Below are 24,817 nucleotides of genomic sequence, written 5' to 3'. Positions count from 1 at the left end.
AGGAATCTCCAGCCTAGGTAAGTCAAATCTCTTCAAATTTATGCTGCTGTGGTTATTTGGCTGATTGGGTTGTGGAGCAAATGCTTATTTTCGCACGCTAGCATTCTTAGTATGGTTTTACCTGGAGAAACGGTATGCTTTTTGTTTTACCATAATTTTAACAGTTGTCAATGCATGTGTATGGGGATCGCCATATTGTTTATGTCACCATGTTGCGTCTTCCGGTTACGTAAATGATGTACAAGCGGAGATTTCTTCATCCGGTCTGCATATTGGTTGTTTCCGGCTGGCTCTTTTACTATGTTTTCATCCGGGTTGCATGACAGCTGCTTCCGGCTGATGCTTTTACTTTGTTGTTTTCATGACGGCTACAACCGGCTTCTGCTTTTACTGTTTCAATATGCTAAATTATACATGGTGCTAAATGTCTCCCTAATATAGCTTGTTTGTATTACTGGATCATCATTCATTTCAATACATATGACTTTAATTATTTCTTTATAAATTCAAGGTTTATTCTATTTCATTAATTTTAAATATCTTTATTATATACCTAATTTAAATTTTTATTCCTTTTTCCCATTTCATTAATTTTTCCTATTTCATTAATTTATTCTATTTCATTCTATTTCATTAATTTTAACTTAATCCTAATTTAAATTGATATTCCTATTTCACTATTTGCAACTTAATCCTATTTTTTTAAATTCATTCATTTTAACTTGATCCTTTTTTACATTTTTATTCCTATTTCACTGTTTGCAACTTAATCCTATTTTTTCTATTTTTTCTAATCCATTAATTTTAACTTGATCCTATTTTAAATTTTTATTCCTATTTCACTATTTGCAACTTAATCCTATTTTTTTCTATTTCATTGTAATTCATTAATTTCAACTTGATCCTATTTTAAATTTTTATTCCTATTTCACTATTTGCAACTTAATCCTATTTTTTTCTATTTCATTGTAATTCATTAATTTCAACTTGATCCTATTTTAAATTTTTATTCCTATTTCACTATTTGCAACTTAATCCTATTTTTTTCTATTTCATTGTAATTCATTAATTTTAACTTGATCCTAATTTAAATTTTCATTCCTATTTCACTATTTGCAACTTAATCCTATTTTTTTTAAAATTCATTTTTATTTGTCTTAGCTCATTAATTTATTCCAATTCAGTAATTTAAACCTTATTTTAAATCTTATCTTTATAATTTTTCCTATTTCATTGTTGAATTGTCGATTAATATAACATTGTCTTGGTAATCTGAGAAGCTGTATATGTAATTTGATCTGATTTGTCGTGCATACATGCTTAGTTACTGCTAATATGACTAAAATGTATCATCCGAGAATTCACCCCACCCATCACTTCTGCCGGGGCGTGTTGTTGCAGCATTAAAGGTTGTATACAGAAGCATGTGTATTTGCCATCACTAGAAACGTTTTGCCCTCAGAGTTGGCGGGCTGGTTCTTCAGGGTATCCATGCTATGTAAATGTGATTACTAAATCATGTGTTTGCTGTATCTTTTATAGTTTCAAATTCTGAACAGAGAGCATTCGAAGGCATTGACCGCTGTAAGTTCAGATTTATGCAAAGCCGTTTTTTCATATGTTTACACAATTTTGATGTTTATAATTGTATACAATATGTGCAATTTTATTTTTCAGTAGCGGACAGTCCAAGCATTATAGAGGACTCGGACGACGGTAAAAATAATACTGTTTTCTACAGATTTTATTCGGGCATTTTATTTCTGTTCATGCTAAAATCTAACTTTTTAATTTTTATTTTTAATAGAATTAGCCGCCTTGGTCATTCTTCCTGGCTTCGTTGACCTTACCACGGACGATTTTGAAGACGAACCCACCACAAGCGAGGCGTCAAGGGATAGGAGACGCACCTCAACACCGCCGCAACAGGAGCAAATAATATCCAGCAGCGACGCGGTAGATCTACCGTTGGAAGCTAGGGAACAGCTGGGACCTCACTCAACAGTCCCTCCAAAGAAGAGACGGCGTGTGAGCGGATCGAGTCAGGCGTCCATTGAAGAAATAAATTCTGGTAAGTTTTGAGTTATCATTATTTCAAATTAATATTCGATTCATTTAAAATGGTGTGTTTATAAAGAATACATTGCGCTAGTCAAAATGCTGTATGTGCAATTAATGGCCAAACTTTCATTGGAGTTTTGGTTTATATTTCTAAACAGATATCCGTGTTGGACCCGCTGACGACCCGCTGACATGGACGGAATCACAGGTGAAAGAGTGGGACTCTTCATCTTTTACCAGTGATCGAGACGATCCGTGGACAGTGAGAGGTAGACAAACTCCGTATTCATTTCGCGAAGCGTCTGAAGGAGAAGAGGGAGACGACGAAGGAGAAGAGGCGGTTGAAGAAGAGGAAGACAAAGGAGAGGAGGAAGAGCTAGGGGGTACCCCTAGGAATCACGAGCGTACTGACACACTCGCTGCTGCTTTTAACAATTTAGCTGCTGTCTTAACCGAAGAACGTAACAGCGCTGCTGAGGAACGTGCCAGAACAGCACAGGAGATAGCGTTTCTTCACCACAGACTGGACTTGTTGGAAGGTCGTCGTCTGGAGGAAAACGAGAGATCATCAGTAGAATTTAGCGCGTTGCACAATAGGCTTGATGGCCACGGCACCGGACTGCATGAAATAATAGACATTATCCAAAGAATGCAGAGAAATGCTGACGAACATTATGCCCGAGTTGAAAGATCAGAAAATGATCAGATGCGAGAGAGGCAATTAATGGTGAGTCTGCTTAGCGCCATAGTCACAGCATTCCCTCGTATATAGATGTGATTTTTGTAATACATTTCAGTTCATCGATATTTGACCCGTTTTGATTTTACATGCAAATGCAATGTCTTTATTCTCAAGTGTCGCTATGTATACCTTACCGCTTTGAATGCTTGATTTTACGATATTACAAACTGTTTGCTACTCTTGATCTAAAAATAAGAAAATTAAAATGGATACAGAGAACTGTTTTTCCCTAGCTGCGCCACATATCAGTCATCCAGACCAAACTCTCTCAGACGTGTTACAAAGTTTGCTTGAAATGCACACTGTGAGTACCCAAAACACATGCGAAAGATTGCAGCAGTTGCTAGGCATGTATCCAGGCCCTATAGAAACATCTTGGTAACACTTTATAATAACTGCACACTATGAAGCATTAGTTAAGCATTAGTTAATAGTTAATTAATCACTTATAAAGCATTAATATACATTAGTAAGTAGTTTATAAATACAGCTATAATTGCTTTATTCTTGATTTATAAGCATATCTATAATCTGTTTAATAATTGTATTTTCATACTTTACTAATAATCAATTTATTATTTCTAAATTAAGTATTACATTATTTACAAACCAGTTATTTAGGAGTTGTCAGTAGTTCATTTAGTAAGTGTAAGTAAATGATTAATAAACTATTTAAACATTCATTTATACATCATATTATTTAGACACATAGTAATAGTTACTTAGTGTGTTAGTAAATGTTTTATTAACACATATTCCTACTGCAATTCATGATTAATTCAGGTAGTTATAAAACATTTAGAAGTGGTCAGTTAACTATTTTTGTGAGCTCATCTAAAGTGAGGACTATTTATGCTTTGTAAAGCTTTTATAAATGAGATTTAAAGGTTCAGTGACCTTCTGCACTGCTGTTCTCTAATGTTTTAAAGTTAGTACCGAGGTAGTTTTGACACTAGGAATATGTTAATAAAGCATTGAATAACACACCAAGTAACTAATACTATATGTCTAAATAATAAGATGCATAAATGTACATTTAAATATTTTATTAATCATTTACTTACACTTCCTAAATGATCTTATGAACCACTGACAACTCCTAAATTACTGCTTTGTGAATCATGTAATACATAATTTAAAAATGATAAATTGATCATTAATAAAGTATGAAAATACAATTATTAAACTCATTATAGATATGCTTATAAATCAAGAACAAAGCATTTATAGCTGTATTCATAAATGGCTTACTAATGTCTATTAATGTTTTATAAATGATGAATTAACTATTTACTAATGCTTAACTAATGCTTCATAGCGTGAGTTATTCTAAAGTGTTACCAACATCTTTTATCAATGACGATGCGGTGCCTCAGACTTCAAATTTGGGGCGTTTAGAAGCAGCGATTGAACAGTATCCGAATATTAATTTGTCAGAACGGTTACAGGAAATATTAGACAGTCCCCATATAAACGTAATACAAGACGGCGGGGGGTTAAATAATAGACATGTAACTGTATTTAACGCAGGCGCTAATGCGCTGCCGCTAAAGCGCTACCGCGTTCAGACATTGATACGTTGATTCGTCAGGGTGGCCTGATTAACGGCTACCGTGTTTTACCACGACCGCGTTTCAATAGCATACAATTGCAACGGCTCATGAATCTGAGGGAGATTAACTCTACAGATTTGGCGGCGTACCACATTTTTTTGCACGATGCTTTTGACGAAATAGTCTCCCATGCTCGAGATATTGGTGGCGAAGAATGTGTAATCAATTTAACCCTTTCAGCCCCTACGCTAAAATAAGCAGTTTCTGCTGTTTTATCAGATGGAAATAATTATGACACCGATATATTTACCGACCAAATTGCAAAAGTTTTACAGAGTAGCGATAGATTGATGTCAGACGATTCCATTGAAATCGAAGCTAATGTAGCCATGAATCGACAAGGAGGAGGGCGTCGTCGTAAACTTACGGATTTAGCTCTGGATCAGGTCATCAAATGGAAAAAAATGTCGCTATTTTGTCCGACAAACGTTTCAAACAACTTATGCTTCTCTATCTGTCTAGCGCGTTTTCTCAATCCACAATTAGCCGAGAATGAGTTAGAAAGAACTGCGGTGACCATCCATAACAGTGCCGGCTTCTCAATTCAAAAACAAATTGGATTCGACAACATACAGGCTTTTGAATCCCTTCTAGACATTAAAATAGTGGTTTTTTACAGGACGAGCGCAGGGGGCTTAGAAACATACAAAAATCACGATGCCCCCCACCCTAAAACAGTATGTCTTTATTTGCAAAATAATCATTTCTATATGATTCTGAATTTGACGGCGTTCATCGGAGCCAATTACGTGTGTGTATTCTGCTACAAGGGTTACTCGAATCGTAGAGAGCATCATTGCAAACACGTCTGCAACGTGTGTTTTGATGGGGAATGTTATAATCATCCTAAAAAAGCAGTGCGCTGCGGCGATTGTTTGCGGTTTTGTAAGTCGGGTTACTGTTATGAAATGCATAAAAAAAACACCCCCCTGGGGGTGAAAATCCTGCGTGCGACGTTATAAAACATTGCAAGCTATGCAATAGACAATATGTAGTCACAGGTCAGACCAAAAAGAACAAATGTGCGGTCCATCGATGCATGCATTGTAACGAAGATTTGCCTGACCAGGGGTCGCACAATTGCTTCATACAGCCCATTCCACCCAAGGACCCTTGCAATAAATATATTTTTTACGATTTTGAAACGCAATATGTAAATGATCAACATCAAGCGAATTTTGTCTGCGCCATCACTTTTAAAGGTGAGAAATTTGTAGCCAAAGGATCTGACTGTATAGCGAAACTAATCGCCTGGTTTAGACAACCTCGATACGAGGGATACTGCTTCATAGCTCATTATGCATCCAGATTTGACTCCTTTCTAATTCTGGAGTATTTTTGCAAGGCAGGGCTTACTCTCGATGTTATAATGCAAGGATGTAAATTAATCTTCATGTACGATGAAGAATATAGCCAGCGAAACATCGATATCTATGCGTTCATACCGATGGCCCTGTCTAAGATGCCCGCGGCACTCAATTTGACTACGCGAGAAAAAGGGTATTTTCCGCATCTTTTCAATAGACCGGAAAATGCTAATTACCGGGGGAAGTACCCCGATAAAAAGTTCTACAATTACAATAAGATGTCTGATAAAGATCAGGTAAAGTTTGATGCATGGTACAATAGCGTCAAGGGTGAAATCTTCGATTTCAGGAAGGAGTTGTATGACTACGGTGTAAATGATGTCGTCTTACTGCGTGAGGCATGCATGAAATACAGAGAGGCGTTCATCGATTGCACAGGGCTCGATCCGCTCAATTCAACGACGCTTGCCGGCTGTTGCATGGCTGTCTTCAAAACCCATTATCTCGAGAAAGATACGCTAGCTCTGACACATAATAACGCTTACGTCCGCCAATGTAAGACTTACTCGAACGCGTCGATCGAATGGCTCGAGTATGTAAAAAAGACTCGAAACGTTGACATTCACCATGCTGTTAACCACGGAGAGGTGTCGATTGGTCGTTACTTTTTAGATGGATTCTATGAGGAGGGAGAGTCGAGATACGGGTTCGAATTTAACGGTTGCATTCACCATGGACATTCGTGCCGCTTTGAACCTCATCAGCGACATCCTATGTCAGGGGTGACTTATGCGGAACTCAGGAGACAGTTTGACGAAAAGGTTGAAATTCTACAGAATACCTACGGTTTGCAAATCGAGGTTCTTTGGGAATGTGAATGGGTGGAAATGAAACGGTTTGATCCTTCTGTGAAGGAATTTATGAGTACTTATTCGGCGCCCGAGAGACTGAAGCCGAGAGAGGCTTTGTTTGGCGGAAGAACTAACGCTTATAAACTGTATCACAAAACGGTTGAGGGCGAGAGAATAAGTTACGTAGATTTTACGAGCTTATATCCTTTCTGTCAGGCTAGGAAAAGCTACCCGATCGGACACCCTCAAATTATTTTCAAAGATTTTGAACCGATCGAAAATTATTACGGTATCATCAAATCTAAAGTTTATCCGCCTCGTAAATTGTTACACCTGGTTCTACCGTACAGATGCGGCGGTAAACTGATGTTTCCATTGTGCGGTAAATGTGCACACGCCCAAAACCAGACAACAGACTGTACCCACACTGATGAAGAGAGAGCATTCACAGGTTGTTGGGTCAGTATCGAGCTTTTGAAAGCGGTCGAGAAGGGTTACGTTATTGTGGCAATTGATGAGGTTTGGCATTTCCCTCAACAGTCAGACACATTATTTCGTGAATACGTAAATACGTTTTTATGCCTGAAGCAACAAGCGTCTGGTTACCCGTCAAACGTTGTCACTGATGCTGACAAAGAGTCTTATATACGTGAATATTATGAAAGAGAGGGTATTCGCCTTGATCCCGAAAAGATCAGTCACAACCCCACACAGAGGGCTATCAATAAATTATTGCTGAACAGTTTATGGGGGAGGTTCTCCATGCGCAAAAATTTGGCTTATACAGAGCTTGTGAACGATCCTGAAGATTTCACCAGAATTGTTTTTGGCGAAACCGACGCGCTGACTTATTTTACTTTCGTCTCGGATGACGTTGCACTAGTCCAACATCGAACCCCAAAAGGGGATGTTTGTCAGACTCGTGACATTAACCCTCTGGAGTCTGAGGCTGATTTGGGGCCTGGAGAAGTTTTGACATGCTCTGACATTTGTGCTTTTTTCAGTTCTTCATAAACATATTAATGGAAAAAGTGTCATTACACTGTATTCAGCACAAACTAGGCTACAATAATATGTGAGGAACATGTATGTACATGTTTGTGTTTTTGAAGGAATAACATTTATGCGTGGTTATTGAAAAAACAAAAAACTTAAGTCACTGAAATAAGGCCAAAAAAAGTATAGTAAATCTGTGTTCACAAGACTTTTGGGTATTGGAGGTTGTAGACTAGAATTTTTGCTTCAGAATTATGTAAAAATTATGCTGCCTACTCCTTCATATAAAACAATGTATTCATTTAGTTTTTGTAAGACACTTTTTGCCAAGAAACACAGTATGCGAGGAGGCGTGAATCACCACTGAAAATGGACCATTCTCACCTGAGAAGACAAAAGAATTGGATAGTAATGAGCTGAAATGACTTGCATATTAATGAGGCATTTCAGTCAGGTAGGCTGTGAAAAAAAACCTTCTGTGATGTCTCAAGCTCATTATGATATATGAAACATACAGAAAAATATTATTACAATATAAAGTAATGGTTTTATATTATACTTTAAAATATAATGTATTTCTGTGATGCAAAGAGTCTGAATATAGGCTTTTAGTTTAAAAGCATGCACATTTGGAGAAATATTGGATTCTCATATGCTTATGTCAATTTTCTATACAGAGGAGTTATTTTTATTTAATATTCACTGTCATTACTATGAGCGCTGGTGTTTTCAATTCATCCTTGAAGTTGGAGGGCGCTCTGTGCATTTTTAGTCCACAAATTCATCTAAAAGAAGAAGAGGCTATTCCATGAATGGAGTTTCCAATTCATACAGCAGCAGGAGGGCGCTAAAGAAACAAAAACTCATCTAAACTTCATCCATAGAAGAAAAGTAAACAGGAACTAACTGCATGTCTTCTAGAGATCGCTAACCATGACTTTTACATCCATATAAACACTTTTCAAGACAATAAAAACACGATTGAGATGATGAATGCATGTATTGCCTCTGAATTTGCGTCTGAATAGCGCTGGCTCCGTGGGCGTGGCCACATTAGCGGATAATGAGCTGAATCACAGTCTTCTGACATGGCTCTCTTTTCATACAGATTACATAAACAAAGAAGGTTTGTTTTCGATTTGACTTACATGATTTAAAACCTGACATCTTAACGTTTTTTTAGACATAAGTTTAATTTTTCTGTGATTAGTATTCACTAAGTTACAGTTCATTTTCTGAGAATTATCAGATTGGATTTCGTTCAGAGGGAGAGGAGAAATCACGCATCATGTTAGTTTTCTTTATTTTACAAAAAGCACAACATTTTGTTTTTACTTTGAGTGTATATAAATAAAAGAAGACATTCTATAGTTTCATTGATATATTACTTATGTCTCTATGACAAAAAATGACGGAGTATTTGAAGTCTGTTTTGCTGCAATGTGAAAAAAAAAACTGCAAAACGCGCCGACGCGTTTTTAGACCTCAGAGTGTTAATGTGTTTGTGGGAGCTTTTACAACAGCTCACGCGCGGCTTGAGTTGTACGAGCTCATGGATAAACTCGGTGACCGCTTGTTATATTCCGACACCGACAGCATTATTTTTGTCTCTAGGGTGGGGGACTGGGACCCCCATCTAGGAGATCATCTGGGGGAGCTGAAGAATGAAATAGACGATGGTGATTATATTACAGAATTTTGCTCTAGCGGTCCGAAATCTTATGGATATCGCACGGCCAAAGGTAAAGTGTGCATGAAAGCCAAGGGTATAACATTAAATGCAAAAAATTCCCAAGCTATTCGTTTAGAGAGTCTTATTGGTCTGGTTAACAACTATGTGACGTCGCGTGACAGTTCGCAATGCATCCAGGCCCATACTGAAAACATTGTGAGAAATAAAAAGACTCTCACTCTGCACAACAAATCAGTCGTTAAAAGGTTTAAGGTGGTGTATAATAAACGGAGACTTTTACCCGATTTCACCACACTTCCTTATGGCTACTGATTCGACGTTACACAGGGGCCTTCGGGATGCTTCTGATTTTGATTTCAGACTTCAGCATCCATTCTCTGCGGTAATCAGTGGGCCTTCTAATTCAGGGAAAAGTTATTTTGTAAAAAGACTGTTGGAAAATGGCATGAAACTGATTTCTAAAAAAATTGAAAACATGGTGTATATTTATAGCTGCTGGCAACCACTGTATGATGAATTGCTTAAACTGTATGACATTAAATTTGTGGAAGGAATTCCTCAGAGTCTCAGTGATGATGATTTATTACCCGTCAACAAGACAAATCTTTTGATTTTGGATGACCTTATGAACGAAGCGGGTGGAAACAATCAGGTCGAAAAGGTTTTCACTCAATTTGTGCATCATCGTAATCTTAGCGCTATTTATATAGTGCAGAATTTATTTGCCCAAGGTAAATCCAGTAGAACCATCAGCTTGAACACAAATTATATGATTTTGTTTAAAAACCCACGGGATGCCAATCAAGTGGCGGTACTAGGTCGGCAAATGTATCCTGGAAACACAAAATACTTTATGGAATGCTATCAAGATGCAACCAGTCGACCTTACGGTTATTTAATGATAGACTATAAAGCAAAAACTCCTGAACAATTCCGTCTCAGAACAGGATTGCTGTCCGACCATCAAGTGGTTTATCTCCAGAAAAAACGAAGAACGTAATCAGCAGTCATGTCCGCGAGACTTTGTAAACAACTGCCATTGTTGAAACTGATACATAAAGCTACGCCAAAACAACGTCTGCTTATTTTACAATCGGCGTCCGACGATCTCATTTTAACATTGTGCGAAGTGGCTCTCAACATACTCTACGGCACAATTCCTGTCAATCGACAACAGTACCCAAAACTGAGAAGGAGAAAAAAGGAAATTAAATTTGTCGTCGATAAAAAAATTGGGCTATCAGCCAAGAAGAAAGTCTTTAATCAGACTGGTGGATTTCTTTTACCGCTCCTTAGTGTTGCTGTACCATTTATTTCCAGCTTGATATCTAGATGTAGTTGAGTATGGAGTATGCTGAGAAAATGTATTTAGTACCACAACATCAACTGGAAAAGCTGAAAAATGAGAATGTTCGTGAAAATATCCAACAGACTGTAGAGAACGATCTGGACACTTCCATAAGGACGATCTTGCTCAGGGGTGATTTGAATCAGTACGAAAAAGCCAAACTCTATGCGAACATCCTGACCCGGTTTTTGACTATCGTTAAACAAGGTGAACGGGAGAGTAGCGTTTTAACGTTGTCACTACCCAATTCTGAACCATCCCATAATGATGAACGTCCACCAACCATATCTGAAGATGTCGGAGGTGTGGATGATGTCATGAGTGAAGTTCTGAAGAATGTACCATCAAGAAGTGTGAAAAACAGTCGGTACATATTAGACAAATTGTCTAAAGCTAAAGGACTCGCGTGGAACGAGACGGGGGAGTTTGTGTACAGGGGAAAAGCCATACCCGGGTCGCACATGCTTGATTTGATAAAAAATGTCACGGCGCCACAAAAGGTACGGGATGACCGAAGACCCCCAAGATGGTCAGAGTTTATACATGCCTTTGCCGAATTAAACATACCGTTTTCTACCGTACCGAATCATAATGTTAGACAGCTGATTAATTCTTTAAAAAGACGCAATACTGTGCCCCCGGAATTTGAAAGGTCTTCTGATATTGTTACACCAGAACGTAAATCGTTTTCTAAAAGAAGAAAAAAAGTACGCGTGTCAGGAGCTTCAGAAGGTCATGAGCTCGATTCGCCGACTATCGATCGAAGTCAGTGGTTATAATTTTAAAATGGTTTGTTTGTTAATATTTGTTTCATGAAATGTGTATATGTACTGTCTGCTTAAAATTTGAAATAAAAACACAATAAAAGATTTCGGTTTTAAGTCTTTATAATTGATGTGAATTGAAAACTTAAACACGATTCATTAGTATTACACTTTTGCGCACACTGAATACATGCAAATTTTTCATTACACACATACGGTTTTAATCTTTTCACAAAGTACGCTACCATTTTATCATTTTTAATATAATCGTCGCCATACATCTTCAACACATCGTTATAACTACGTCCGTTGATCAAATGATACAGAAAAAACACACAGTGTTGTCCGCAAGTATCCGATGTGAAATCCTGCACACGTCTGGATGAATACATTACATCAGATGCATTGGTTCGCAGAAAGTTTTTTATGGCACCTGGAAAGCAGTTGCTGTCGGGGGAATTTCCAAAACTGTCGAAAAAATAGCCAGTACCACTACTATGTAAATAAACAGCCAACCAATGTTCACCCGGCAGCTGTGCTGGATGTGTGTTAATTATCAATGCAGATGGCGAGTTCCTTAATGGTGTTTCAGGCAGTTGATCGCTCGGGAGTGCCCCAAGAAAATGAACGTTGCACACAATTTTGTCCATGATGCCGGTGAGCTGTACGGTGTTCATTTCAATAGTAGTCAACCAGGAACCTGTCTGCGGTTAGACACTTCAATGATGCTATCAAAGACGGCGTAGACTAATAAATTGATAGTCTGCGGCAACGGTTGTCGGAAGCGTGCCTCAAGTCTGATGTTACCAGACTTGATGAGCGATATGTGCTGACCACACTCTTCGTCAGGTGTAAGGTTGAAGGCGTAAAGGGTGTATCCATTCAGAAAGTCATCCCTGTCGATAGAGAGTGCCTGGTTTTTAAGATGTCTTCCAGAGGCCATAGCCAGCTGTTAAAATTCTCGTACCGCAGCCCTAGATTCAAAATTAGGTTGTAGCGGTTTGGTGGGGAATTGCTGTCCGTCAACGTATACTGCTAGGAACTCCATATCATAATGTTTGAACGCGAAAGGGTTTTTATTGTAGGGCCCTGTGAATGCGTCGTTATCAACCATAGCCAGGACGATAGATTTTGGCAGTGTTCCTAAAAACAAATTTTCTTGATTCGAAACACGAGACCCTGCTGGTATGGAGACATTTTTTAAACAAACTCGATCTATTGGGTACTTTGCGGTAGTCGATAGCAGCGCCTGGGCATGACCCAGTCTCACAGGCGGTGATACAGAGACTTTCTTGACAAATAGGCTCGCTGACATGATATTTAATTTGTACGCCACATCCCCGTCCCTCATCAGGCAGAATTCGTCTTTGGCTCTGATCATCCTCAGATTCCATTCAGCATCAATTTTTCTTGAAAGAAAATATCACTGTGAATAGGAGCCAACAGTTCCACCACCCTGCTGTTCGCAGTGTAGGCGGCCCTCTTTGCCAACCCCTGATTGTCTCCGCCGGGGTCAGTCGCATCCATATGGCCGGCTGTGTCTTTGTAAAACAAGCCAGCTGAGAAAAGCGATTCCAGCGCATCTTTACTGTAGTTGATCAGACTCTCAATGATACATCGTAAGGATACGTGCTTGAACTCTGAGATATCAAACGATCTCCCAGGCTCACGTCGACTTGTGAAAATATAGTAGCCCCGGGGTAATTTATCAGACCAATCTTGGCATCGTCTGGTAAATTGGCCCCATTAGGTCTTGTGATCTTAAGACGTAGATACAGCAGCGTGTTATTTAGGTCGACATAATCGTCGCCATTCCCAGCTATAAAAAACTCCAAAGGCGAAGAGTCCGATATAGCCGATAAAGGAGGCACTTCTAAATAACTGCTTTTCTCAATAACCGTCTGCGTCAGAGGAAGGGTGAACAAGTCCAACTCAGACTTGATGCACTCTCCAGACATGCGGTGGAGTAATGCCATGTTAGAATATGGTGGCTCTCTTAACTGATACGTTTCGCTTTACACTCTTCTTATGCTTTCTGCGTACAACTGAATGTTTCTTGGGCCCCCGCTTTGTTTTCTTCTTTATCAAATGACCACGCCTCCTTATACCCGGCGGTTTAGACATTCTCTTGCGAGCCATGACCATCAGACCCGAACCGTCTTGAGATTTAGTGTTATCGTTAGACGTTCTCGACAACGCGTTTGAGACGACGTCTGATACTATATTTTTAGCAGCCGATTTTAGGTGGGGTTTAGCAATACTGAACCCCCTTTTCAACAACGGTATGGCCATCCTAAACAAACCTCTAAACAATTGGATTCTTTCGATGGTTTAAAATGTAGTTTTACAATGACTTTGCCATAAGAAAATGGTATTTCGCGGTTTTGGTCATCCTTCAGTTCGATGGTAATATCTGTGATGAGCTCCTTGTTCACCGGTGCGTAATGCGGTTTGTCGTATCTAACACTGACGATATCATTGTACTCCCCTGTTATATGTACGCACCTCAAAAGGGGGACATACGAATCACCGACCGATTGATATTGGATAATGTCTGTGTAAACGTAGATAGTATAGAAACCTGCCTTGATATCAGCTTGATGAGGAGCGTATGTAGTTTGGTGCGTTGAAAAATCAGCATCTTTATGGTATGCCGAGCGGCTGATACCATCATCCGGATTCAGTCCTAAAATAGCAGCTAGTTTCCCAGAGAAGGTTAAAGAGACATTAGGTGTCGCAATCAGATACACTTTGTTTTTTAAACGATCAAGCTCCACTAAACCCGCCGGCGAAATAACCTTGCTTATCGAGCGGGTCACGTCATGGACGCTCGGATAGTACCCGCCTGCTATTTGTACTTTCCTTGATACAGAAAACCCTGATAGTTCTTTAAATGGTGCAGAGGAAGTTTTAGGTTGTAAATGTTTAGGGACTGGTGCGGGGGCAGTATATAGGGCGAAAATTCCGTCGTCATCATTAAGAGGGTACCAGCTTCTAGGATATTAAATTTCAATGAGCGCAACCTCCCATCTACCTTTCAAGTTGATAGGACTCGCTAACCTTGTTCTGTAACTAGAGATACGATTTTCCGGATAAACCGACAAAGAAGCGTTGCACGGCAGCGTAATGTAGAATCCGCTGTCGTCCATGGTGCCCCGTTTACTCAAATGACCACATCCTGTATGCGTTCAAGTGTTTTAAGGCGATTGCAGGACCACCAGAGTTTTTTTGTCTACATAACTATTAAATTTTGATGGCCATCCTAACCATTTCACTAAGACAAGTGTAGATCGCCCCTGTTTTTTCTCCCCTAAAATCTTTTCCACCTTAAATGCTTTGTTTTTGCTCACGATTATTTTTTGTAACTCTTTTTCATAAAAAACTCTGTCGATGACCTCCCCGTCATAATCAAACAGTCTGTAAACAGGAGGCTGGCGTGGAATGCATGAGGATATTGTGAAAAATTCTTCTGTGTAGTTCTGTTCATATCCTTTGGTGAACGGTCCTCTCACTTTAGAAATTCGAACAACGTCTCCGACTTTATATTTAAATACGGCTTTTTCATTATTCTTCTTTATATCTACGTACAGATTTTGAAACACAGTCCCCTCATTTTCTTTGTTGACGTCCACCGGTCTCATCCTAATACTCCGATGATAACTGGTGTTGTACCCCTGCATAATATCTTGTAAAACATCCACATAACGTCGGGAATTTGTAGCCGTTAGATATCGCCACATTCTACTTTTTAGCGTTCTATTAAAACGCTCCACAACGCTGGCTTTCAAATCAGTAGCCGTTGCGAAATGATTAATGTTGTGCTTTTTCATTAAATCTTGAAAATGTTTGTTAAAAAACTCTGTCCCCTGGTCCGTCTGTAATTTCTGTGGAACCCGTCCATCTCCAAGTATAGACTCGAACGCTTTAGTCACCTCGGGCCCGCTCTTATTCTTTAACACTCGAGCCCATGCGTACTTACTAAACACATCGATGCATGTTAGCAAGTATTTATTATTATTATTGTCCTTGGAATAGGCAGACATATCCACGAGATCCGCTTGAAACTGGGTATCCACTCCGTATACTACGACTCTATTGCGTTTGTAATTTATAGGGGCTGTTCTGTGTAATGTGTACGCGTCTTCCCCAGCCAGCCACTCCGAAACCTCTTTATCAATTAGACGTATTCCGCTATCCTTTAATACGGACTCTTTTAATCGTTTTTTATCGCCTAAAGAACCGGGGTTGGATGGAGTGTAATAAGCTTTTTTCATGAGCTCCGACATGTTATCGTTTCAACCCTCACAAAAGAATAAGACATACACGTGGGAGAATCAATCTTTTATTAAAAAGTATTAAACAGGACACATAAAGACGTAATACCATAGGTAATAAAAGAAAAATTGAGAAGACAATTACATAATGACTGCACACTCTAAATAAGAATACATCAAAATGCTCTACACTCTAAGTTAACATTATAATGATATAAGACGACTACATGCTCTAAGTAAGAAAAGTAAAAAATGTAAAAATAAAGATTAGTGATAGTCTAGCCAGAAAAGAAAATCACGACATGACTTCCAATCATGGTCTACGACATAGTTCGACGTTGTTTCAATAATATCATTGATAATATCACAATCAACATTATTGATTGTAAGGAGATCCCCACAAACATCTGCTACATATGTGTAGATACAAAGGATGTCACTGATGCGAAAGTGTTCGTTACTTTGAGTCATCACCTCCAGAACATTTTGTATCGTATCGCAATATGGTTCAGACCCTTTAACACATATGTTTTTCAAATCCTCCCATGAATGAGATACCCCCCTTATTTGTTCACTTTATTTCGTGAATTTTACTTCGCGGGGGGAAACATCCTTATCATCTTCATAATCAGGATGATCATATACATCGATCAAATTTTCCAATAACACGTTCATCTGTCTTCTGTAATAACCTTTAAACAGATTATCTACGATGTTCCATTGGCTACATGCGGCGCCCATGATTGCGGCGGGGCCTTGCTCACTATCCATTCACAAAAGAGAATCCCTCCCAGAGATCGACGGTGTCGAGCACAACTTTCTCACAGGATTTGTCCAGAAGTTTGGCTCTGATTTCTTGTAGTTTTGCGGTGATGAATGGTTCGTCTTTTAGTTCGTGCAGAATAGCTCCGGCTGCTCCTTGAATTCGCTGAGGATGAGACTTTAACCCACACCGACTTAGTGCATAGGCTATGATGGTTCTGAGATAGGGTTTAAACAGGCTGCGGGTCAGCTTGTCAAAGTGAGTGTCAAAGTAGTATGTCGGGGGCTTAAACAGGCAGGAATGTTGTAGCTGGCTCCGATGGTTTATAGCACAACCTTCACAGTCCTCTTTCTGCTTATTACCAATGAGGTGTTGCAGTAGCACTACGATCGTACCTTTTACGATTTTGAATCCAACATCTGTGAAGCATCCGTCAGGAGTGTCGAGAGCCTTTTCAGGTGGTGTAGATGTACTTTCACCGTGATCAGTCAGGGAACTCAGGTCACGTTGTCCAAGCTCAGTGCAGAAATTATCTAACCATTAACTAACCATCTAACCATATTGTCCGCAGATGAACAGGGATTCTCCGTCAGAATATGGTTAGTAGCGTTGTCATCAGGAGGGTCAAACCCGTAGTCGAAAGAGACTCCGCAGCTGCAGATGTGAGCACGCTCTGAAGTATCGTGTTGAGCCATGGCTTATAAAGACCTTCTGAGGATATGGGGTGTCATGCTGATGCTTATAAATGTGTGTAGTGAATGGGCGGGGACGGCAGAGCATACGCGCTGCTGCGCACGCATCTCTTTGTGTTGAATAGCTGTACTCTAACTTTGTTGTATCCATCCCGCATGTTGCACCACTTGAACATTTTGTTTATGTTTAAGAAATGAGAGCCCAGCATAGTCAGATCACACCACTTGAACAAAAATTGCATCTCGTACATATCATGATGTTCATCATATAGGATAACCCCACCACGGTCTCTGAGATTTGTCTTGTCTTTGCAACAGAATATGTAGACGCACTCATCCTGCTTCTTATTAGTGTGATCACCGACCACGCGATAGCGAACATCCGGAGTTATCCCGTCCCACTCAGCGATGTACAAAGGCTCCTCTCCACAGTCATTCAGATCTTTCCAGACATGGGTGTAAAATAAAGTCCAGTCTTTAACAGGAAACATCAGACAGGGGTCTTCTCCGGGTATAAATTCCCCGGTACTGTCGGTGGTGTAGAGCGTAATGACTCGGGACTCCTTATTGAATATGTAACCAAATACACGGTTACTATTCATTACAAATTCTCCTGTCACACACTCCTTACTGTCGTGGAGAAACTTTGTTAAATAGACATATCCACGCGGTTTTCGTGGAGCCAAAGTCAGGCTTTCTGCCATCTCTTCTTCGCGCCACTCTGTCTCAGGAGTTTTAGGTGAGTTTAAACGATCCATGTTTCACACTTCTTTTCGGCGGAATACGCAACGGTCTTTTTATATTATATCCCCTCTCCCTGTGAGCTGGAATGCTGACGTCTGCTCAACACATGTGTGACCCTCAACCCAGGAAATCAACCCTAAGGATGTACAATTTGCACGGTCAAGTTCAAAAATTATCAATTTGTTCCACATCATAAGGTATTTCAAAAATCCCGGGAATGAATGGACCCATTCATATCCCATGTCAAAGGTCAACCTTGGAGGGAGGGGAAATATCCCGAGGGCTAATATCATAATTCATAAGGTCATAAATGTCATAGGTCAGGTCAAAGGTCAGGTCAGAGGTCATCAATCAAACTTTTTGTCATTTGGTGTAGGTTAAATACTACTATGAGGCATTAATATGTGCTTAATAATTACTAATATATAGCCAATATTCTAGTACAACCCGAATTTGGGAAATGTTGGGACATTTTTAAATTTGAATAAAATGAAAACTATAATACTTTCAAGTCACATGAGCCAATATTTTATTCACAATAGAACATAGATAACATAACAAATGTTTAAACTGAGAGATATTACACTTTTATGCACAAAATGAGCTCATTTCAAAAGAATATTTGGGACGGGGGTATGTTTACCATGGTGTAGCTCTCTCTTCTTTTCAAAACAGTGTGAAGACGTCTGGGCATCGAGGTTATGAGTTTCTAGAGTTTTGGTGTTGGAATTTGGTCCCATTCTTGCCTGATACAGGTTTCCAGCTGCTGAAGAGTTTGTGGTCGTCTTTGATGTATGCTGTTGTAATAGCTGCAGTATGTGGTTTTGTGTTGTCCTGCTGTAATACACAAGGCCTTCCCTGAAATAGACATCGTCTGGAGGGGAGCATATTTTGCTCTAAAACCTCTATATATCTTTCAGCATTCATAGTGCCTTTCCAAAACATGCAAGCTGCCCGTACCGTATGCACTTATGCTCCCCCATACCATCAGAGATGCTGGCTTTTGAACTGAATGCTGATAACACGCTGGAAGGTCTCCCTCCTCTTTAGCCTGGAGGACACGGCGTCTGTGATTTCCAACAAGAATGTCAAATTTGGACTCGTCCGACCATAGAACACTTTTCCACTTTAAAACAGTCTATTTTTAATGAGCCTTGGCCCACAGGACACGACGGCGCTTCTGGACCATGTTCACATATGGCTTCTTTTTTGCATGATAAAGCTTTAGTTGGCATCTGCAGATGGCACGGCGGATTGTTTACCGATAGTGGTTTCTGGAAGTATTTCTGGGCCCGTTTAGTAATGTCATTGACACAATCATACCGATGAGTGATGCAGCGTCGTCTGAGGGCCTGAAGCACAGAGATTTCTCCAGTTTCTCTGAATCTTTTGATGATATTATGCACTGTAGATGATGAGAATTGCAAATCCTTTGCAATTTGCTGTTGAGAAACACTGTTGTTAAATTATTCCACAATCTTTTTATGCACTCTTTCGCAAATTGGAGAGCCTCTGCCCATCTTTACTTCTGAGAGTCCCTTTTATAGCTAATCATGTTACAGACCTGATATCAGTTAACTTAATTAGTTGCTAGAAGTTCTCCCAGCTGAATCTTTTCAAAATTTCTTGCTTTTTCAGACATTTGTTGCCCCCGTGCCAACTTTTTTGAGACCTGTAGCAGGCATCAAATATGAGTGGATAAAAATGTAAAATTTCTCAGTTTAAACATTTATTAAACATTTATTAAAATATTGGCTCATGTGATTTGAAAGTCTTTTAGTTTTCATTTTATTTAAATAAAATAAAAAAATAAATCCCAACATTTCCAGAATTCCGGTTGTAGTTTTAAAAAAACCCTAAAATAAAGTGTTACCAATAAATCTTATTCAAACGTGCTCTTGCCTCCCAAGTCTTTCTGGTAGAAATAATGTAAATGCATTTGCTCACACACCTGTCAAGAAATAATACCTAGCCCACACCGACCCTATTTTGAAAGCCAAACAAAGGAAAGTTAGAATAAATACAAAATTGCAAAATGCTGCAAGATCATGTAGTTTTTCCCCTTTTCGATCAAACTCAGAACAGATGCAGAAATGAAGTAGCACAAAAACGACGGGTGTGCCTCACTGTCATGCAAAAAAAATTTCCTAACAGTTTCAGTTGCACAAAAACACTGTGGTAACTTCAACAAAAGTACACTGTCACTGGGGTGGAGAACTGCACCCAAAGAAAGTCATTAGTTTCAGTTGTAATGTACAGTTAATACAGTTGGAAGGATATTGTTTGTACCATGGGTTGAAAAAGATGCAAAGCATCAAACATGTTCTTATGAAAAGTAGATACATGTACAAATCAAACATGCTATAGGGCCATTGTGAAAATCTGGATGCTATAAACAAGAGATCATGAACCATAGGGTTAGGTTTGGGGAAGTGCAATCCATATTATGGGATCATGGGAACATATTTATAATGTGCCTACATGAAAATTTTATTACAGTCTCAATGTCTCAACACAGGAGGAGGACATTTAATTTATTTTAGTTAGGTAGGTTGCAGTGAAAAAGTAGAGAAGTTTTCTTTTCATTATTAGCCAACTGTGGTCGTTATCGGCACAGTTCAAAGTCAAGGTTAGTATACATGTGAAAGCTCAAAAAATTAGTCCCATAAGCATGATGAAGCGAATTTTCCATCTTATTCCTCATTTCTGCTCATTTGTTAGTTTCAGTCACACCCAACAGCATCTCTGACTGTGTATCTAAAGCTGCCGCTCTTCTGCTGTCTCTGCTCTATCACATAAGAGCAGCTTCACACCATGTTTGTTCAGGCTCTGCTCATCTGTATTGTGCTGAGAGCACTCGGTGCTCAGGCAAGAGTAGCCGATGACTTTGAGTGTAAAGAATTTTTCTACAAAAAGACAGAACCGGGGGGAATGGATAAGAATGCCAAGAAAATCTGTCAGCATATGGAAAGCTTTGGCCCTTTTTATGCTACGCTGTACTCGGTTCATCACAGGATTCCTCTCTACAGCGCCTACAAATTTGACCCACAGTGCTCTGTCGACAGAGGAAGGATAAACGTCTGGCATTTGGAGCCACAGGTAACCATGTGCTTCACTGTCTCACAAAAGATGTTAACTTGCAGTTTAAGCTCTGCATTCTATTGTTTTGTCATTACAAATAATATATAAAATACATTCGATGATGGTTTATGGAATGTTATTATAGCCTACTGTACTATTTGGTACATTTGTTAACACTTATATAAACTATTAATTATGATAATGATTAATAGTTAGTAAGGTAGTTGTTAAGTTCAGGTATTGGGTTGGATTAAGAATGTAGAATAAGGTCATGCAGAATAAGGCATTAATATGTGCTTAATAATTATTATGTTACCAAACATTCAAATATGTCCACTGAGAAACAATGTAAGACAATTCATTTGATACAGTAGTTGTTAACAAAATACAGCTGTTCATTTTTTGTTCATAGCTTTTGATGTTAATATTGTAGTAGTAAATGTTGAAATTAACATTAATAAAGATTAATACATGCTGAAGAAGTGAGCACTATTACTTACTAATTCATTGAGTTTCTTGTTAGTTAATAGTAGTTACTAGAGGGTTAATAATGCATTACTCATTTGTTCCTGTGTTGTTATTCATTAATGACTGAACAGTAAACGTATTTTCTCACAAATAATAAAACATCAAACTAACCATCTAGCATAATATTTCTTCTGTAGATTTCCGAACCTCAAGGGCATGGGCTATACTATATGGTCCGTGAGACTGAAGATAATAAATACACTTATAAAGGAAATCAAGCCATCAGCGATGACTACAGCGACACCGGATACGATCGCGGACACCTGTACCCGAACAGCTTCCAGTGCGGTGAAGGCCGAACGGCAACAAATACATTGACCAACGCAGCACCTATGGATGCGTGTTTCAGACGTAACAAATGGGGAAAGTGGGAGAAAAATTTGAGGAGTTTTTTAAGAGACATGCTTAAAAGTGACGGTGGTGCTGCTACAACCTTCATTGTCACAGGTACAGTACCCAATGCGGATCTACGGATACCACAAAGAGAAGTCTCTGACGACCCTGAAAGAGTGACGGTGCCCTCTCACATCTGGACGGCTGTCTGTTATAAACACTCAGATGACACAAAGTCTTTCTCTTTCGGCTATATAGGGGAAAACAAGCCGGAAGGTGACATAACCCTGATGAGTGTCTCAGACCTGAACAGACAAATAAAAAATCTCTATCGTCAGCCTTCAGAAATTAACATTTTTGTGGATGATTGTTTTGGTGACAATAATAATAAATTAGAGAAGGTTAAGGCTGAATTTCAGACATTAATCAATCTACCAGTGAACCAAGGAGTCCAAATAATCTCAGCCATACAAAACACGTATCTCTCAGTAAAAAACACCATCGGCAGTGACAGCATACCTAAAAAGAAATTCAAGGGTGAGATGACATTAAAATTAGCCTTTGACAGCATGAGCACTTACCACAATGTAGCAGAGGATCTGAAGGTTTCTGTTGGAAGTGCTTGTCTTATAACTCTAGTAAGGGACGTATCAGGGGTGTCAGATGCTGTCGAATGCCTGCTGGTCCCAGAGAAGCAGAAGACTGCAGATGATGGATCACGGTGCTTGAGCGTCTCAGAATCTAGTGACAGCTGTCAGTGCAACACAGCAGGAGGAGAAATTAAGCCCTGCTGCTCCACTCCCTGCCTGTTCCAGGACAAACTCAATTCCTACAGGTGTTACTCAGGCCAGACGCTGATCAAGTGCTCACCCCGGTACTCCCTCATCACGTATACAGGAGAGAGATGCAAGGATCATCACCCATGTGCCACATACGGTCAGGACTACTACTGGTGTAGTACCATCGCTGGCAGCTGGGACTACTGCAGCCCTCCGCTGTGGACGAGTAAAGCTATAAACGGGAAGTACTGCCGCAACAGCCACGCCTGTGCCACATATGGTTCTGGATATATGTGGTGCTACACGGATAAACAAGGCAATTATGACTACTGCTGTACTTCTGATGACTGCTACTCCGCTCAGAATGGCCAAACCTGCCGGTCTAATCACAAGTGTGGCTACCATGATAAAAATTACCTGTGGTGCTACACAGATTATGACGACAACTGGGATTATTGTTGCAAATCATGTCAGTGATAATTGGTTTACAATGTGTGGTATGATTATGACTAAAGCAGAACTTGGCAAATTTGATTGAGATTGTACTATGAGCTCTTACTAACTACAAACTATTTAACATTAAAAAAATGTGCTTCTAAAATTAAAAGCAGCTTAAAATATAGTTTTTCCCTGAGTATATGTATGCAAAAACAAAAAGCTCAATAAAAACATCTATGCATCTATAATGTGTTCTCATATTTTTACACTCCTCAGCAGATGACATTCATCCCAGGGAATGTTAATTCAAGTTCACATTGTGCAGATATTTGTGTTGTGCTTTCCACAAAACCTGTAGATTCAGAGCAGCTGTAGGAATTTGTATTGAAACAGAAACTGTACAGTGTCTGTAATGTCTTTAAAGGCCCTTTTAGGCTTGTAACTAATTATAATTTTGATGGTCAATTAATCTATCAATTATTTTTATGATTATCAATTAATCTAGCAGTTATATATATGATTACTCTATTATTTTCTGATAAGTTGATAATCCTTGCCAATAACTAATAAGCATAACTTCTGACTTTAAACTTTCAAAGATTCATTCAAACATTTTGTCATTAAATAATTTTACTTGTATAAAATCCCAACACTTTACGGCATTATTACAGAGCATCCAGGAAAGTGTTCACAGCGCTTCACTTTTTCCACATTTTATGTTACAGCCTTATTCCAAAATGGATTAAATTCATTATTTATCTCAAAATTCAACAAACAATACCCCATAATGACAACATGAAATAAGTTTGTTTGAAATCTTTGCAAATTTATTAATAAAATTATTTATTTAATAAAAAATTAAAATAATAAAAAAATCACGTACATATTCACAGCCTTTGCTTAATACTTTGTTGAAGCACCTTTGGCATCAGTTACAGCCTCAAGTCAGTACTTTTTAATTTAGTATTTAGTATTTTAGTTAATAAAATTAATTCAATCACCATGAGTTTTGTGATGTTATTGGCCATAAATACGACACATTGACTGCTTGTCACAGACACGTCAGGTTCCACCTCACTGTATCCTGTATCCACCGCCGCGGCTGCTTCCGCATCCACCACCACCGCTGCTTCTCCTGTGTTCACCGCCAGTCCCATGGCCAAACCGACGCCCTTCTCAGGATCGGTGGAGGACGTCAGTGGATTCCTCCTTCAGTGTGAGTTGGTCCTGGAGATGCAGCCGCACTTATATCCTACCGACACGGCGAGGATAGCGTTCGTGATTTCCCAAATGCAAGGCAAGGATCTTCAATGGGCGGATTCCCTCTGGGCAAGGAAAGGACCTGTTGTAAAATCCTATGCTGCTTTCGTTTCTCACTCCAGAGAAGTTTTCGGAAGACCCCTAACTAATTCATCAACTGGTGAGAAATTGTATAATTTAAAACAAGGAAACAACACAGTTAACGATTATGCCTTGCAGTTCCGAACACTCGCCGCAAACAGCGGATGGAACGAACAAGCCCTCATCACAAGTTTCCGACAAGGTCTGGAACCCAACGTGCGGCTTCATCTCGCTGCATACGAGGACTCCATAGGACTCGAACGTTTCATCCAGCTCACCATCAGAGTGGGTTCTCGTATGCAGTCGTGTCTCCTTGAGCACCTGGGCCAGCCACTAGCCGGCACGCTCCTCCGTCGGTCCGAGCCCGTCAGCTCTCCAGAACCAGCCACCGAACCCATGCAGTTGGATAACTCCTGTTTGTCACCCACAGAAAGACAAAGAAGGCTGACCCTGAATCTGTGCTTATATT

At 39.3% G+C, this 24,817-nt stretch overlaps 1 protein-coding gene across 1 annotated transcript; it reads left to right on the top strand.

Annotated features, from left to right (window-relative positions):
* The first annotated feature begins 20,597 nt into the window (after positions 1 to 20,597).
* Positions 20,598 to 23,240, top strand: LOC137015301 (uncharacterized). The gene is made up of 2 exons (XM_067380176.1): positions 20,598 to 20,947; positions 21,595 to 23,240. The coding sequence occupies exons 1-2, from the start codon at positions 20,663 to 20,665 to the stop codon at positions 23,044 to 23,046; spliced, it is 1,737 nt and encodes a 578-aa protein (XP_067236277.1). The 5' UTR covers positions 20,598 to 20,662; the 3' UTR covers positions 23,047 to 23,240.
* The last annotated feature ends 1,577 nt before the right edge of the window (positions 23,241 to 24,817 follow it).

This window comes from Chanodichthys erythropterus, chromosome 24 (genome assembly GCF_024489055.1).
Source record: "Chanodichthys erythropterus isolate Z2021 chromosome 24, ASM2448905v1, whole genome shotgun sequence".
Classification (NCBI taxonomy): domain Eukaryota; kingdom Metazoa; phylum Chordata; class Actinopteri; order Cypriniformes; family Xenocyprididae; genus Chanodichthys; species Chanodichthys erythropterus.
The sequence above is the reverse complement of the archived record's forward strand: the minus strand, read 5'-3'. Positions and strand labels throughout refer to the sequence as shown.

What these genes read in the sequence shown, in the direction of transcription:
- LOC137015301 (XM_067380176.1), top strand. Translation starts at nt 20,663, where the DNA reads ATGTTTGTTCAGGCTCTGCTCATCTGTATTGTGCTGAGAGCACTCGGT. An exon ending in TCTGGCATTTGGAGCCACAG is followed by an intron (nt 20,948 to 21,594) that starts GTAACCATGTGC and finishes TTTCTTCTGTAG; the next exon opens with ATTTCCGAACCTCAAGGGCA.